At 37.1% G+C, this 13,778-nt stretch overlaps 1 protein-coding gene across 1 annotated transcript; it reads left to right on the top strand.

Annotated features, from left to right (window-relative positions):
• Positions 1-278: 278 nt before the first annotated feature.
• LOC106177410 (uncharacterized) lies at positions 279-13,375 on the top strand. Its single transcript, XM_013560168.2, has 6 exons — positions 279-1,291; positions 7,036-7,311; positions 8,963-9,065; positions 10,817-10,962; positions 11,861-12,289; positions 12,567-13,375. The coding sequence occupies exons 2-6, from the start codon at positions 7,059-7,061 to the stop codon at positions 13,097-13,099; spliced, it is 1,464 nt and encodes a 487-aa protein (XP_013415622.2). The 5' UTR covers positions 279-1,291; positions 7,036-7,058; the 3' UTR covers positions 13,100-13,375.
• The last annotated feature ends 403 nt before the right edge of the window (positions 13,376-13,778 follow it).

Raw genomic sequence — 13,778 nt, 5'->3', positions numbered from 1 at the left:
GGTTTCGTCACGCAGCCTTTTTCCTCCTGTTTTCAAGTGTTGCGTGTCGGGCTTTCAGATGCTTTGGACTGTTTTCTAATGTGAATTATGAGAAAGCGAAAATCTTTCTGCTCACTCCAATTGATTACCTTCCATACTTACAAGAAATACATTTTTTGCAGACTACGAAACACGAAACAAATCTTTATTAACTTTACTTCAATTTTACTGAAAAAAGAAGAACCTCACAACAGTGACCCCAATTTACTACACCCAAATTGGGGTCGAATTTTTGGCTGTCTTTTCGCAAAACAAATGTTTCAAATTACTTCTTGTTAACTTCAAATGGCAGAAGCGGTCAAAAATAATATCCAATAAATCTCAATGTTTTCACGCCCGGCAGCTCATACAGCTCGAGGGCAGAAAATTAATATGGGAAGAAAAACACAGGTCCCATGGGCGCTCTTCCTGCCGATAAAAATTTCTGCGGATTTACACTGTTTGGCCTGTCATTCTTGGGGTAATGGCCCGGAATTTCCACAGCTCACATTTTAACTCAGTAGGTTTATCAGAACAACCCAGCAATGATTCTTTTACAATCGTTGTAACAGAGACACAAATCATAATGCTGAGGATTCAGCTAGGCGAGAGCACCGGCTCCCAATACGGCAGATGGTGCTTATCTTGCATTCCTGCGATCACTGTTCGTGTTCACCACCTAGCGCGCCGTGCTAACAAGGCCGTGCCATATAAGCCGCACTCTGAGGTTCCTCTGTGCAAGAACGTGACCTGTGCAAAGTGGCAGCGGCACTGAGGCAACCGGGTGGTTCTGCCCACGGCATTTCTCAATCATCAGGCTAAGCAGCAAAAACAAAAAACACCAATGTCATGAACGAAGCACGGTTCCCACCAATTCAGCGCGATGTTCCATAAGAAATGGATGGATCGTGGGTAGCTCTAACACGGAAACAAAACGCAAAAGGAGACGAAAGAACAAGTTAAAGAACTGAGTTAGTCCAGCTTCCTGGGACTTGTTTTTCTTATGCGCGTTTTACGTGTACCACGTGGTTTGTTTAATGGAATAATTTCATTAACATTTCCTTATTAGGAGCAGTTTGCACAGCTTGTGGCATTTTCAACTAAAAGCAAATATCCAGGTCTGTCAATGTTTACCTTTTCGAACAAGGAGACGTAACAAACATACGGCTCTAAGAGGATACACTATGGCAAAAACTACTCGGTAAAAGAGAGACAGCAGCGACAAACATACTCCACTAACGAAGCTTGCCACGCTGAGCTCGCACAGATACAGGTTTGTAATGTTGACAGTTTAGAAAGAATATAGTCTTTCCTGCTAACATTTTGACTGCCGTAGTTAAAAAATATCACTGAGAGTGAATAAGTAGGGTTGAATACCAGTTTCCAGTAAAGGTATGCTGAATACACCCCTTTCTTTGTGTTACAAATACAATATATTTTTTCTTGTACATTGTATCAAATACAGTATATGAACTGGCAGGCCATTACATACTGTGTGCGTTTTTCTTGTCATTTCTGTTTTTCATGATTTAACTATTAGACGAAATAGCTGTGCTTACAGGTAGTTTTTAAAGACAAAAGAACGAATGTTTTGTGTCAAAATAAAGCGGCCTCTTGTAGCATTAATTGGCTTTAAGATGATATGTTTAAATCATCTTAAGTCCACAAGTTGCTAACAAAGTAAAGAAAAAAGTACACACATACAAATTTGAGGAAAGGCACAAAGGCACATATTATGGCAAAAGATTAGATCGGAGAGAACAAAATGAAATAATAATGGACGAGCTGCATTAGTAAATTTGACGGGCTTTTTCAAAAGAAAATTCATTAAACCTTGCTATCTTTGATCAATAGAAAAGTTAAAGTTTACATATTAACCACCAAGTTAAAATATAGAAAACGCGATCAAAATCTGTGTAAATGGAGCACTTTGTCCTAGAAATTTGCCGTCTGTGCCTTTAACAATGTAGGGACTCATTTGATCTTTTTCCTAGAATTTTCAAATATCTGTTAGTTACCTGCAAGGAGTCGATTATAAGATTATAATAATGTGACCGCTCTGTTTAAAAAATCCCATCGTTAAAGACGCTATCAAATATATTTGCCATGTGGAGATACACAAGATTAAAATGTTTCTTTTCTATATTTCACTTAATGCCAGTAAATTGTTGATACACTCATACGCTGCCTGTTGGATTATTTCATTTCGAGAAAGACAAGATAATGTCAAATCACATCTCTCACTGTTGGGATCACATGTGATGAGGTAATAGAAATTCTGTGTGGAAACCTAATCGATTCGATTTGACCAAATAAAACATATTTCGCAAATTAGCAGTGTGAACAATCTGTAAAAGGAAAACTGACACTATTGATTCAAAAAGCTCCTAATTTTTCCAACCCGTTAACGAAATGAAAGATTATTTCCTTCAGACTGTGATCTGCATACTTAACGTGCTGATCAGACACATTTGGGCCAGGTCGTGTATCTTTATTGTTTCTGTAGGATGTGGCTATTTTCCTGTACGTGTTCAGAATCAATGTCTATCTAGGGGACATTCCTGTGCCGCGATAATCAATAACCTCAGTTAAGTCTGATCCGCTTTGGCAATCAGTAGCAAGACGGAAGGAAAACCTTAAAACCCGTCTTTAGTTAATTAAATGTTTAAAGGCGCTGGAGCATCACATTCCCCGGTGACTATTATGCTAGCAGATCTGTATATGTAGTTCTATGGGAAAAATCCCATTATATTGTCGGTAGGGTAATTACATACCGGAAACGAGGCCGATTATGGAAAAACATCTTGGCCGGAAGATAACGATATCTGGCTACTGGCAAAAGTACCAATGCGTCTTTTATTGGCTGATATCAGTAAATGGTTTCCTTTCATTCTCTAAATATGCAATAACGTTTCAATTGATGTAAGGTAGTTAATTTTGTTCTCTTTCTCTGCCTTAAATTTGCTTAAAGCTAATAATTCAAAACGTCTAAGAATCCTAAATTGCTATAATAGCAGATATTTGGTGACATATTGACTGTTATTCAGTGGTAAGATAGAGAAACAAACATTTCTATAAAGAAAAGAAAAACAGAAAAACAGTGATGAACATCTGCCTATATTTCATTGAGCACGCTCACCAACATTACCGCAAAAGCCACAGGATCTTTTAGATCTTGACCTGATAGTCTACCGTCCTTGAAGAATCCAGTATCTGTGGTTTAGCGGTCGAGGAATTGCTTACTATGGGCTCGTTCCCAATGAAACAATCGTTCTACGTGCATGGATCCAACTCCGATGGGACTCTCGCTGAATGCAATCAGGCTAACACTCCTCTTCTTGTTTCCAACGTACTCGTATAATCACCAGATCTACGTAGAGCGATAGTTTCAATGGGAAAGAGCCTTTATGTCTCCTCATTAACCCAAGCGAATGTATAAGTAAAGGACAAACACGAATATGGTGTTCGAAATTTGGCCGATAGCGACCGCTTTTATTGAAAGGTCCTATAGTAAAAGAACATGTTAAAGCATAAATAATAAATATCCAAACAAATAGCGCACATAATTTCATTTGTGGGGTTGCAAAGAGAAGAGCCTTATGTCATTTGTATCACCGTTTGACCGCGTGCGACTCTAGGGGTATGTGTTAAAATCAGATTTTTTCTAACCTGAGATAGCTAAACTTATACCGTGAAACATGTGCAGTTAGAGTGTGTTCCTTTAAGTGGTTAATTGCAGTGTGTATTGCGTTCCTTAACATCCTGGCAATCTGTCAAGATGGTCTTCGAATTGCGTTTAGCGGAAATAATTTGATGACCATAGATATAGATATTTAAAGAGGACAGTCATTGTACACCACTGTAATGTACGCTGGCAACTGCTTTGATTTTAACATGTTTTTCCTGGGCTTTAAATGTGATTTTACTTTAAGTAAAGGGATCTTTTCTTTTTATTTGCATCATTTAGCGTTTTACACATACGCATGTATGTCTTGTCGAACAATTTACAGCGGACTCGGCATTTGCGTTTTTCACAGATAATTGCATCCGTGTTTTTCAGTGCTATAAGTTGGGTTATATAAAATATGTTGTTTTTTATATACCATCCACATTTGCAGAAATTTGATGTCAGCATATAGGAATATCGGTTCCACAGTCACTAAGGGATTCAATCAGCAGCTTTATCAGGAAACAATAATGGGCTGTCGTTATCTATTCTATTGAGGGATAGATATAGGCAATGGAACCGTTTATCATTCATAGCACACAGGCTTACTGTAACTGATGTGAGAGATAAAAGATTACATATGATCCTTTTCGTGAAGCTAGTTTCTGTATCTTGAGTTAGATTTGTTGGCATGAATAAGTAATCAATGAAATGGAATAAAACTAATTATATTACATCTTTACAACGTACTTTGTCTCGGTTGTTATCAAAAGGAGAGTCTTAATTTGCATGGAAAAGTAAAAGTCATGTCGACGCTGCTATGTACATGCGTCAATGCAATGTACTTTATATACTTAATGGACAATGGGAAGTCAAATATATCATGCAAACTCATTTTTCAAATTCATATATTTATTAACCCGGGTATCTTTCCAGACAAATGAATGGATCAAGCATTTGGAGCACAATAACTAAAATAGACATGCTGCTGAAAAAAGCCAGGATATTAAAAAAATTGCGTGTTCAGAATGCAGTTTTCTGTTTATCCTGCGACTGTGATAAGTCACGTCTGATCGTGCCTTGGGCTTTTGGTAGGCGACTACTTTGCACACCAGCACCGGAAATCGGTTTCCTTGGCTTTGTATTGGTTAACGACAAGACAACTCAATATCCTTTCATTTACTTGAGCTACCTAAAACCGGAGCATAAGTTGAATTCTCGGGAATCTTACAGGTTGTGTAAGGTCAAGTACAAAGAACTATAATCTTAACGCCAACGTATTGGTTACTTTTGGAAGAATAATACGTTAATACCTAACACGTATGATCAAGCTCTAGAGGTTCTAATTACATTTTTACAGTAACAGACCAGCACCACCGTAAAGATAAAAAAACCAAAATAGAAGTATTACAGCATGATTATTCGAGCTCTTAAATACCAAAATAGAGTCCCTGTCTCACATTATTTTAAATCCCTAGATTAGATTACAAAGGAAACTCAAGTGGGACGTACTACACCATCTGTCATGAAGATCATGGTGTAGTGTGTTTCAGCTGCTTGTAATATTGTCTACTGCGATACAGCAGGTTTATGTAACCCAACCATATGGCACAAGGGTTTTCAAGGATATGAAGTTTTAATGCAATATATGAATAGAAGGTGAATTTTCGTGGAAAAGCATTGAAGTCGATGTAGAACAGACAGTGGTGATGTAATTGTTTTGTTTTTAGGTTTTCATAGGTTAATCACTGTTATCTAAAATATGCAATCTGACAATTTAACGCCAAAGACTTTTGTATAATTGCTGCTTTATAGATGATGATAATCCGCCTGTCGCTAATTATTCCAGTACACTTGGAACGGAATATTTAATGAAAACGTCAAGCAACCCCATAAAAAGGATAAACTGTGGAATTAAATTACTTAAATTAAAGTCAAGGCAAAGTTGCCTTTTTAGTCTGTTTAGTTTACTGTTGTCATTAAAATAATCCTAAGCGAAAATTAAGGTATTTGTTAAGAATTGGGACATTTTCTTCATTACATTCATTACATTTAATAGTGCGTATGTTTATTATGTTCATTTTTTAAATACATCATGGAAGCAAGTCCAAACAATTCCTCAGCATCATCATCTTGTGTAGAGATTGGACGTATGAAACTATTTCGCCGGGTGCTGTTTTGAATATAGAATAACTGCATATAGCGTGTTTGAAAACAAAATGCTAGAAAATACGCAATTCAAATTTTACTGTAAAGGGAAAAAAGAGCGTGTGCATGACTTAACACGTGATAGATGAATAAAATTCTGAAATCCAGATTTGCAAGTCCACAAATCGAAATAATGATGAACGAAACTGCAACGATATGCTGATAGAAGGTGGTAAATTGATTGAAAAGGAAATCATCAAATTACGCTAACACTATTGTGGGCAGTATTTTGCGTTTGCTCATTATTAAAAGCTGTCATTCTTAGCTAATACATTTCGCGGTTTTTAAATATTTTGCATTATCTGACACGATATGTGGCCTTTTAATACAATAACCAATGATTACGCTGGTCCTTTTAACTCTTCTGGATGAAAACGTTTGGAGGCAATTTACGTAAAGAAACGCCAATATACAAGGGAAAAATTCTCCGAGAGAAATATACTTTTTAAAGTTTAAGGTACTTAAGTTGTAAAATTGACACCTTTCTTAATGTTCAACATCACCTAACCCATCTATTAATAACACCAGAAGCAGGCAAGTTTTGTAGATATTTGCTTTAAAATTTTTGTGATCCCTGGAAGGGAGTTTATACCATTGACGACAATACTGGGTTATATCAGTATTTCATTTGATGCAAAGTTACCCACACTGTCTTGGGAATTTATTGTAAATGTGAACCATTGAGTCTCTGAAGTATATTACGAACGATGTATAGTAGAACCAATTGATATAGATTGACATCAAATACGAAATCAACCAATATTGGGCAAATGGTTGAAACCTCCGAGTGGATATTCCCGGTCACAATACAATCCTTCAAGCTGTGCACTTGCCGCGGGCCAATTGTATTACGTTGGCATCTAAAACATTTTATGAATATGCACACGATCTTATGACATTATTTTGATTACTTTAATGTACATACTTTGACTTTCGTTCGTGAGAATAAGCGCACATCAAATAAAGAATAAAAATAAAAATCGGTGTATCTTTTAAAATATAAGAAGAAATTGATCTTGTTATCCGGCATACCGGACGGCAACGAGACACGCTAACTGACACTGTTTTATTATCCCAGATGTCGCTGCTGTTCATGCGTCACCAAGGTGATATACATAATATAATAATGCCTCGTGTTTCAGGTTGGCGCCACTAAGGCAGTATCATGAACGGAGAGGTGTTGGAAGAAACAGTTGGACCTAGCTTGGCTGCGGTGGTCGCCAAGGGCTCATCCCTGGGAGTCGTTCTTACTGCCGTGATATGCGTCAATGTGGGGCTTATTCTGAAGATCAGATGGATGTCACAAACAGGAGGAACTCGGAACCCAATTGTGTCCCATTTGGTTTTATGTATGGCAGTGATCAACACAGCCACCGGCGTTATCAATATTGGATCACTAATGGTGTCAACTATAAAAGGTATGGCGTTAATGTTTTATAGTCGATCAAAGTTAACTTGAATTAGATTTTTCAAAACTTAAAAAAGTCCCACTAGCTTTTTAGCCAATTGTTCTAACACAATGCTTACTGATATAATAGGCTATAAAACGTAAAAGAATTGGTGCCATATACGTCTGGCGCTGTTCATAACGGATAACAGTCTGCGTTCAGTTTTACACGCGGACGGAATCCTAAGGTTCACATAGTATAAAATGAGCTGCCGTTCACTGGAAGTAAGCAATCAAGCGAGAGAAAAATAACTTTCAGTCTTGTAGGACTTTACCTACAGACTTTTCATCCTGTTTGCGTTCGTAATCTGCTAGTTTACATTTTACGTTATTTATGTAATGTACCTTCGAAGCCTTTAGCGATATTTTATCATTCAGTTGAAAGTGGCAAACTAAATACAGCTGAAATGACCACTTTCTGATATTTGGTATTGTCAAACTTTTATTATGTATAAATTGCAGTACGACGATCAATTTCCCCGATCTTGTATATTTCTGTTTAGTAATATAAAACTGATTAGAACAAGTATTGTAAGGCTTTATGTGGCTGTTTTATATGCCTTTTGAGACAATTTGTATACAATGGCCTGCAGCTGCAACCGGGGTCTTAGAATAGAGCCTCGTTAAGTGAACGATGAGCTGTCGCGCTTCTCAATCTTTGCCACCTTAATGGTCTATAAGATAACACACTAACAGTTCATAGAAAATCAGCGTATTACACAGGTGTCAGTCCGTCTTATCTTGGCCTGTATTGACGAAATTGAACTTTGTGCTTCACAGTTTGTTTTCAGAGCTTACTCTTGCTTTATTAGCTTTCAAACATTAGAGATCGTATACAGTATACCCTTGAACCACCTTTTATAAATTGTTTTCACTGTTTCAACGATTCCGTTTTGAATAACGAACTTTTTAGATTTGGTAATTTTATAGTAGGACCAGTAATTTATCATCTAGAAAGAATCTACTAGTAAAATTACCTCGACAATTCGACAATTTTATTGTTCGACAGTCATCTTAATTACCAACATTCTATGAAATTCCATATCCAAAATCACCATTTTATGTAGATAGTGAGCAGTCTTTTTTTTTACTTCGATTAGCCGAAATGCTGTAGTTGGCAATATGCAGTACATATTTTTTTCTTTGGGTGAGGTTAATTCATTAGCAGAGCTTGCGAGTTTCTTACATGTACAGAAAAGACATTAGTGCCTTGAAAGAAAAGTGAAATAATTAAGTTTACAAAATATTTATTAACGTAAAAATTCTAGATAAACGACACTCAAATATCAAAGTAGACTCTTCTTTACACTTATAAAGATGTGTGGAATTCCACTTTTAAAAACGGACAGGATGATCATTTGTTGCAAATGTATATATCTGAACACAGCAGAGCGTGCTAAACACCAATGACATCCGTGATGTTATATGCATAACAGATGGCGAAGACCTTCGTTTGCGCCTGAGGCGTCAGTGCCCTGTTGATACTCCTTGTTTCTCTCGTTGCCCCCGCAGTGATCAAAGAGCGCATAACATGACTGTAAATTACTAGAACGTTCATTTTATTTATGTTTAGACCACAGAAAGACGTTTTCCCCTAAATGCTTAATGTGTTTGTCTTCCAGGCAGCTATGTCTTTAGCAGTGGTCTGTGTCAGTTCATTGGGTATATAGGAAGTATGCTGTTGGCCGGTGTTACAATGATGACTATGATTGCTGCCGTTGAAAGGTAGGACCACCCATATATACAATACAGTTTTTGTACGTTGCAAAACATTCCTGATAGGCAAAATATGCAAACTTATCTACACAAACGCGTTTACCTGGACGCTGTGAAAATGTTGGCGTCTTTTTCCGACATTTCTCCAATACTACCAATTGCGACCAGCCTACCAGTCAGGAAACGTCTACTAATTGCACCTAATTCCGTTGTCATTCAAAGGATAATAATGCACGTAGTGGACTGCTGAGTGACGTCTGATCTACATAAATCTTTACCGTAGAGAAAAAAAGTTATGGCCAGCGTGACGTCCTGATTTGATAGACTGAAGTTAACTGAAATAATTTGTGTCCTAAGAATGCTGTCAACAGTAATTAGAAATCACAATCGGTCATTGACCGAGCCCCATTACAGGGGGTCCCTTCTCTGATTAAAAGAATTAATTCAAAAGACATCAGTAAATAATCTATACATGCGCTTGTGTGTGTATATTAATGTGCAACCTACTACCGAGCATTGTTAGTTCCAGATCATTTGGAGAAAGTTTTTTAAAAATATATGACTGAGACGATGTTTCATGAATCAGTAGAATGAATAAGATGGCATGAATCTTATAACGTGATACTGCGCACCATTAAGTGGCGATTTTAAAGAACATCATTTTCACCTCGATTATTCAATCTATCTATCTATCTATCTGTCTATCTATCTATCTGTTTTAACCTTGTTCTGCTGTCATGTCATGAAATATTGGTTTTTGTTTTGATTTTTTTCAACTTTAAAACGTTTAATGATTCTTTTAGAAGTAACAAAATATTTATGTTTTGTTAAGAAAAACATTGCAGGGGAAGGTGTAAATTATCAAGGTTAAAGAACGTTCCAGATTATGTTTGGAACAATGTGACTGCACATTGTTCACTTAATGTGTTGCTAAACACAATAGTACACAGCTGTGGCACCCTGTCAGTTACACTTTTTGTAAGACACTATTAATGACAATTATTCAACCCAGTAGGCCTTGCAGTAGACACGAAGACATGTTGGATATCATTCTCAGAACATCGTGGCATCACGCTAAGATTAAGTTAATTATGCATTCACCTCCTACTGTGTTGTTTATTAAAACCATCTTTAATAACTGGTATTATCTTCCTGCTCAGTTCTTTCCTGCTCAGTTCTTTACTGTAAACATCGAGTTTCTTGAATATCCTTGAATTCCGTAGAAAGTGTTCCATCCGGTATCTTATATACCTTTTTCCATTCAAGGTCAGAGTCAGAGAAAATAACGAAGTTAGCCAGCACCATGTTATAGATTCTTTCTTTCATCATATAAAGAAAATTGAAAAAAAAAATGGACAACTTAAAAACCAGTACCCCAGTACTAACAGAACACGGAAGTTGGGTAATCATTATGTTACACGCGTACCTGGGTGACCTACATGAACATATCTATACAGGAGAGTCATCAGAACCTTACGTATTAGGGATGTATAAATAAGATAATTACAATATCATTCCATAGCGACAAGAAGCGGCAGTCCAGAAATAGTTCCAGACTTAAACCAAATCTATAAAAGTTCACGTATATGATGTCAAGCAAACTTTCCCCGGATTTAGGTTAAACTATATCTGAAATTCCTAGGTAATAATATAACCATAGCATCGTATTAAGCTTTCCATTCAAAAGTCATTACGTAATATGAAATATTCTTTGCGTAAATGTCAATGGCGTGCCTTACGAATGCAATATTGCCTTCCAGATTTACCAAGTTCATGAAGCCAGTGGATTATCCATCGCTTTTTACGCCTACAAATCTGAAGATAATGATAGGAGGGGTCATTCTACTCATTCTTCCCATTTTTGCCGGACCTATCTACGGATTTGGAGAATATACCTTCCTTAGGGGTAAGTTTGTGTTGGAAGCAATAAAAATCTAGAATTTTGTAATTGATAAGAAAGCTCTCAAATCACGATTGGTTAGTTGAAGGTTCCGTTCACATGGCAAACAGATCATCTTCCCTGTGACACCTGTTTCTGCTATCTGATTAATTATAAGCTCACAGTGAGCGTGAGACCTTTTCATAGTAAACATTTAATTATCCTAGAAATTCAACACATTTCCCTTAATCACTAAGGTATACCATAACCAAAGCTGCTCACAGAATTGCCACCTTAATCCTGGCCGGGGGTTCAAAGTTTTTAGTTTTTGAGTCAGTCTCGTGGTGGAGATGGAGACTATTGAATTTCGCCTCTAAAAATTAGAAATGGGAAACGGGTTTAGTTTTTTCACCTCAAAGCAAAGATCAAAATATTAACACAAGTACAATCAGGGAAAGTAAGCCTAAATAAAGATATTGGCCCTGTCGCACAAAAGAAGTAAGAAATTGCTATTATTAATAAGACTACCTGTTATTTTGGTTTACTGATGATATATCGATGCCGTAGTAGAGTCAACTGTACCTCTACTTTCGACTTCTAAAGAATTTGCGAAACATGGCTCAGTGGTAAAAACGGCTGTAGGTTGGAAAATGAAATTGCTAGTTCTTCTGCCTGAAGTTTGCTCCACCAGAAAATCTACACAGAATAACCAGTTTTGTAAGTTAAGTGTGATCATACTAATTATGCTAATTTAATGTTGATACGCCGGAACTGAACGGCCCCTATTATCGAAATGGCATATTGCAGGCCAAGTTCATGTCGATCATGGCTAGCGAGGACTGAACAGAGAGTACGTATCTGCTTTCACTTAAACAATGCCACGCAAGATAGAGATTAGTATTAGGCCCTCTTTTTTCAATTTCAGGAAAAATACACATGCACCTAGCTGTGATAAACATCACAAATGAAACACAGTTGGATATCAGCCAGATGCAGGCGACTGCGCTCAAGTTCTATGGGTTTCTTCACAATGAAGACAACAACATCACAGGCTCAGCCGCTGTTCGAACTAAACAAAACATCCGAAATTTCTTCAGTGTTTCAAGAGAGGTTCAAGTTAGGGAAATAGTAATCTCCCCAACAGCAATCCAGTTTACACTGCGTGCTTACAACTATGCCGCTCTTTCTAAATTGTGGAAAGAGCAAAAAGAACACACGCTCGGCGAAACTCTTGGAAACATAGTTAATGATAACTACACTCTTAACTTATTGCAAGTTCAAAGACTCCATTTTGGAACCTTCATGTCCCAAGCGGAAGTAGAAAAATACCGACAGGTGCCACTGGTGTATCAAGGTATGAAGACCTAAAAGTGCATTTTTATTCTAACATTTAGATAATGATGGCATGTCGACTTACTTGTAACAGATGAGGCAATTTTGCTAAGACATTATGCACTTTAAGACAATCTGCGATTGAATTTGTGCATTTTTGTATTTAGGGTAGTCGTGTTTTTATTTTTTTGTATGAAAGTTTTCAAGTTTATTCCTTTATCCAGTGTAAAGCCATTTGTAATTGTGTTTTTCCGAGTCTGTCTTGACTACTTTGACATTCCGAATCGTTTTCATTACAGAAAACAGCCACTGCAGCCTAGATTATACGGATGTGAACAAAAACATTAAGGGCTTCATTGGATACCAGTCCATTTTTACCATGGTGATTCCGCACTGTGTTATCTTTTACTGCTATTTGAGAATTCTCTGCAGACGATCTGAGCCCACACAGCCTGGTTCAGAGATCACTACATTCGATTCCAAAATCGTCAGGGTATTCGCCACGTCTGCCCTACTCAACTTCATGTCACAGTTTCCGCATGTAATAACAAACATACTTTTCGGAATGGGAATATTTATCCAGCCAGCAGTATATTTTCTCATGTCGATATTCCCATATTGCTCACTAGTCGTGTTAGGTCTCATGTACTGGGCAACGTTTGCGGCGGATGTTTGCAGATTATGTTGTTGTTGCTGCCCGGTGGAGAACAGGTCGTCAGAAACTGCGTCTATGTTTGAAGTGTCGCAGGTGATGTTGCTAAGACGCAATAGCAGCAATGCAGTGAACGATAGGTCTGCTGCTCGTGTTAACATTTTGGATTCGTCTGCGTGATATGACCACATCGACATTAGCATTATGCCTTTCACTTGGCGATTCAGACTCTGCACGTTTTGTGTGTATATATATATATATCTATATCTTGGAAGTACATGTAATTTTCCGGACTGGTACTATTATCTTTTTTATGGACCCTCCAGTTGTTTTTTCCAGCTGATTTTATAATCCTATAGGCTACTACTTTGGAGCTTTTCAGTCTACCATGTAGACCATGCCTAGCATGAATTTGCATAAATTTTAACTTTAAAGGACATAAAAATGTACAGTATATGTATTATTGTTATGTATAATTTAAATATATTTATTTTGTGCTAAACGTCATCTTATTTTTGTAAGCATTGACAGAAGGAGAGAAACTGTGCCTTTTGCGTGATGTATGTTATCGGGGGCCTTTCTTTAAGATGTACGCTAATAAGGGCTGTAATTGGTTCGCGTAAATCTATTGTGCTTGTAATTGTGACTAATTTACGAACGCTCTTGGCCTTTTTATTATACTACATCCATTAATGGCGTTAATTAACGAACGCTGTTGGTCTGTTCCACATATGAAAGTACTTTGAAACAACCAAAGCTCTCTAAATGATTTCATACGTATTATTTTTTGCATGATATTTTTCATATGACCAAAATCTCAAACAGTCATCGCCATCACACGTATGGGTGGATACGGCCT

The sequence above is a fragment of the Lingula anatina genome, chromosome 1 (assembly GCF_051362555.1).
Source record: "Lingula anatina isolate TDL-2025a chromosome 1, LinAna3.0, whole genome shotgun sequence".
Taxonomy (NCBI): Eukaryota; Metazoa; Brachiopoda; class Lingulata; order Lingulida; family Lingulidae; genus Lingula; species Lingula anatina.
Note: the sequence above shows the minus strand (reverse complement) of the source record. Positions and strands in the feature narration are given on the sequence as shown.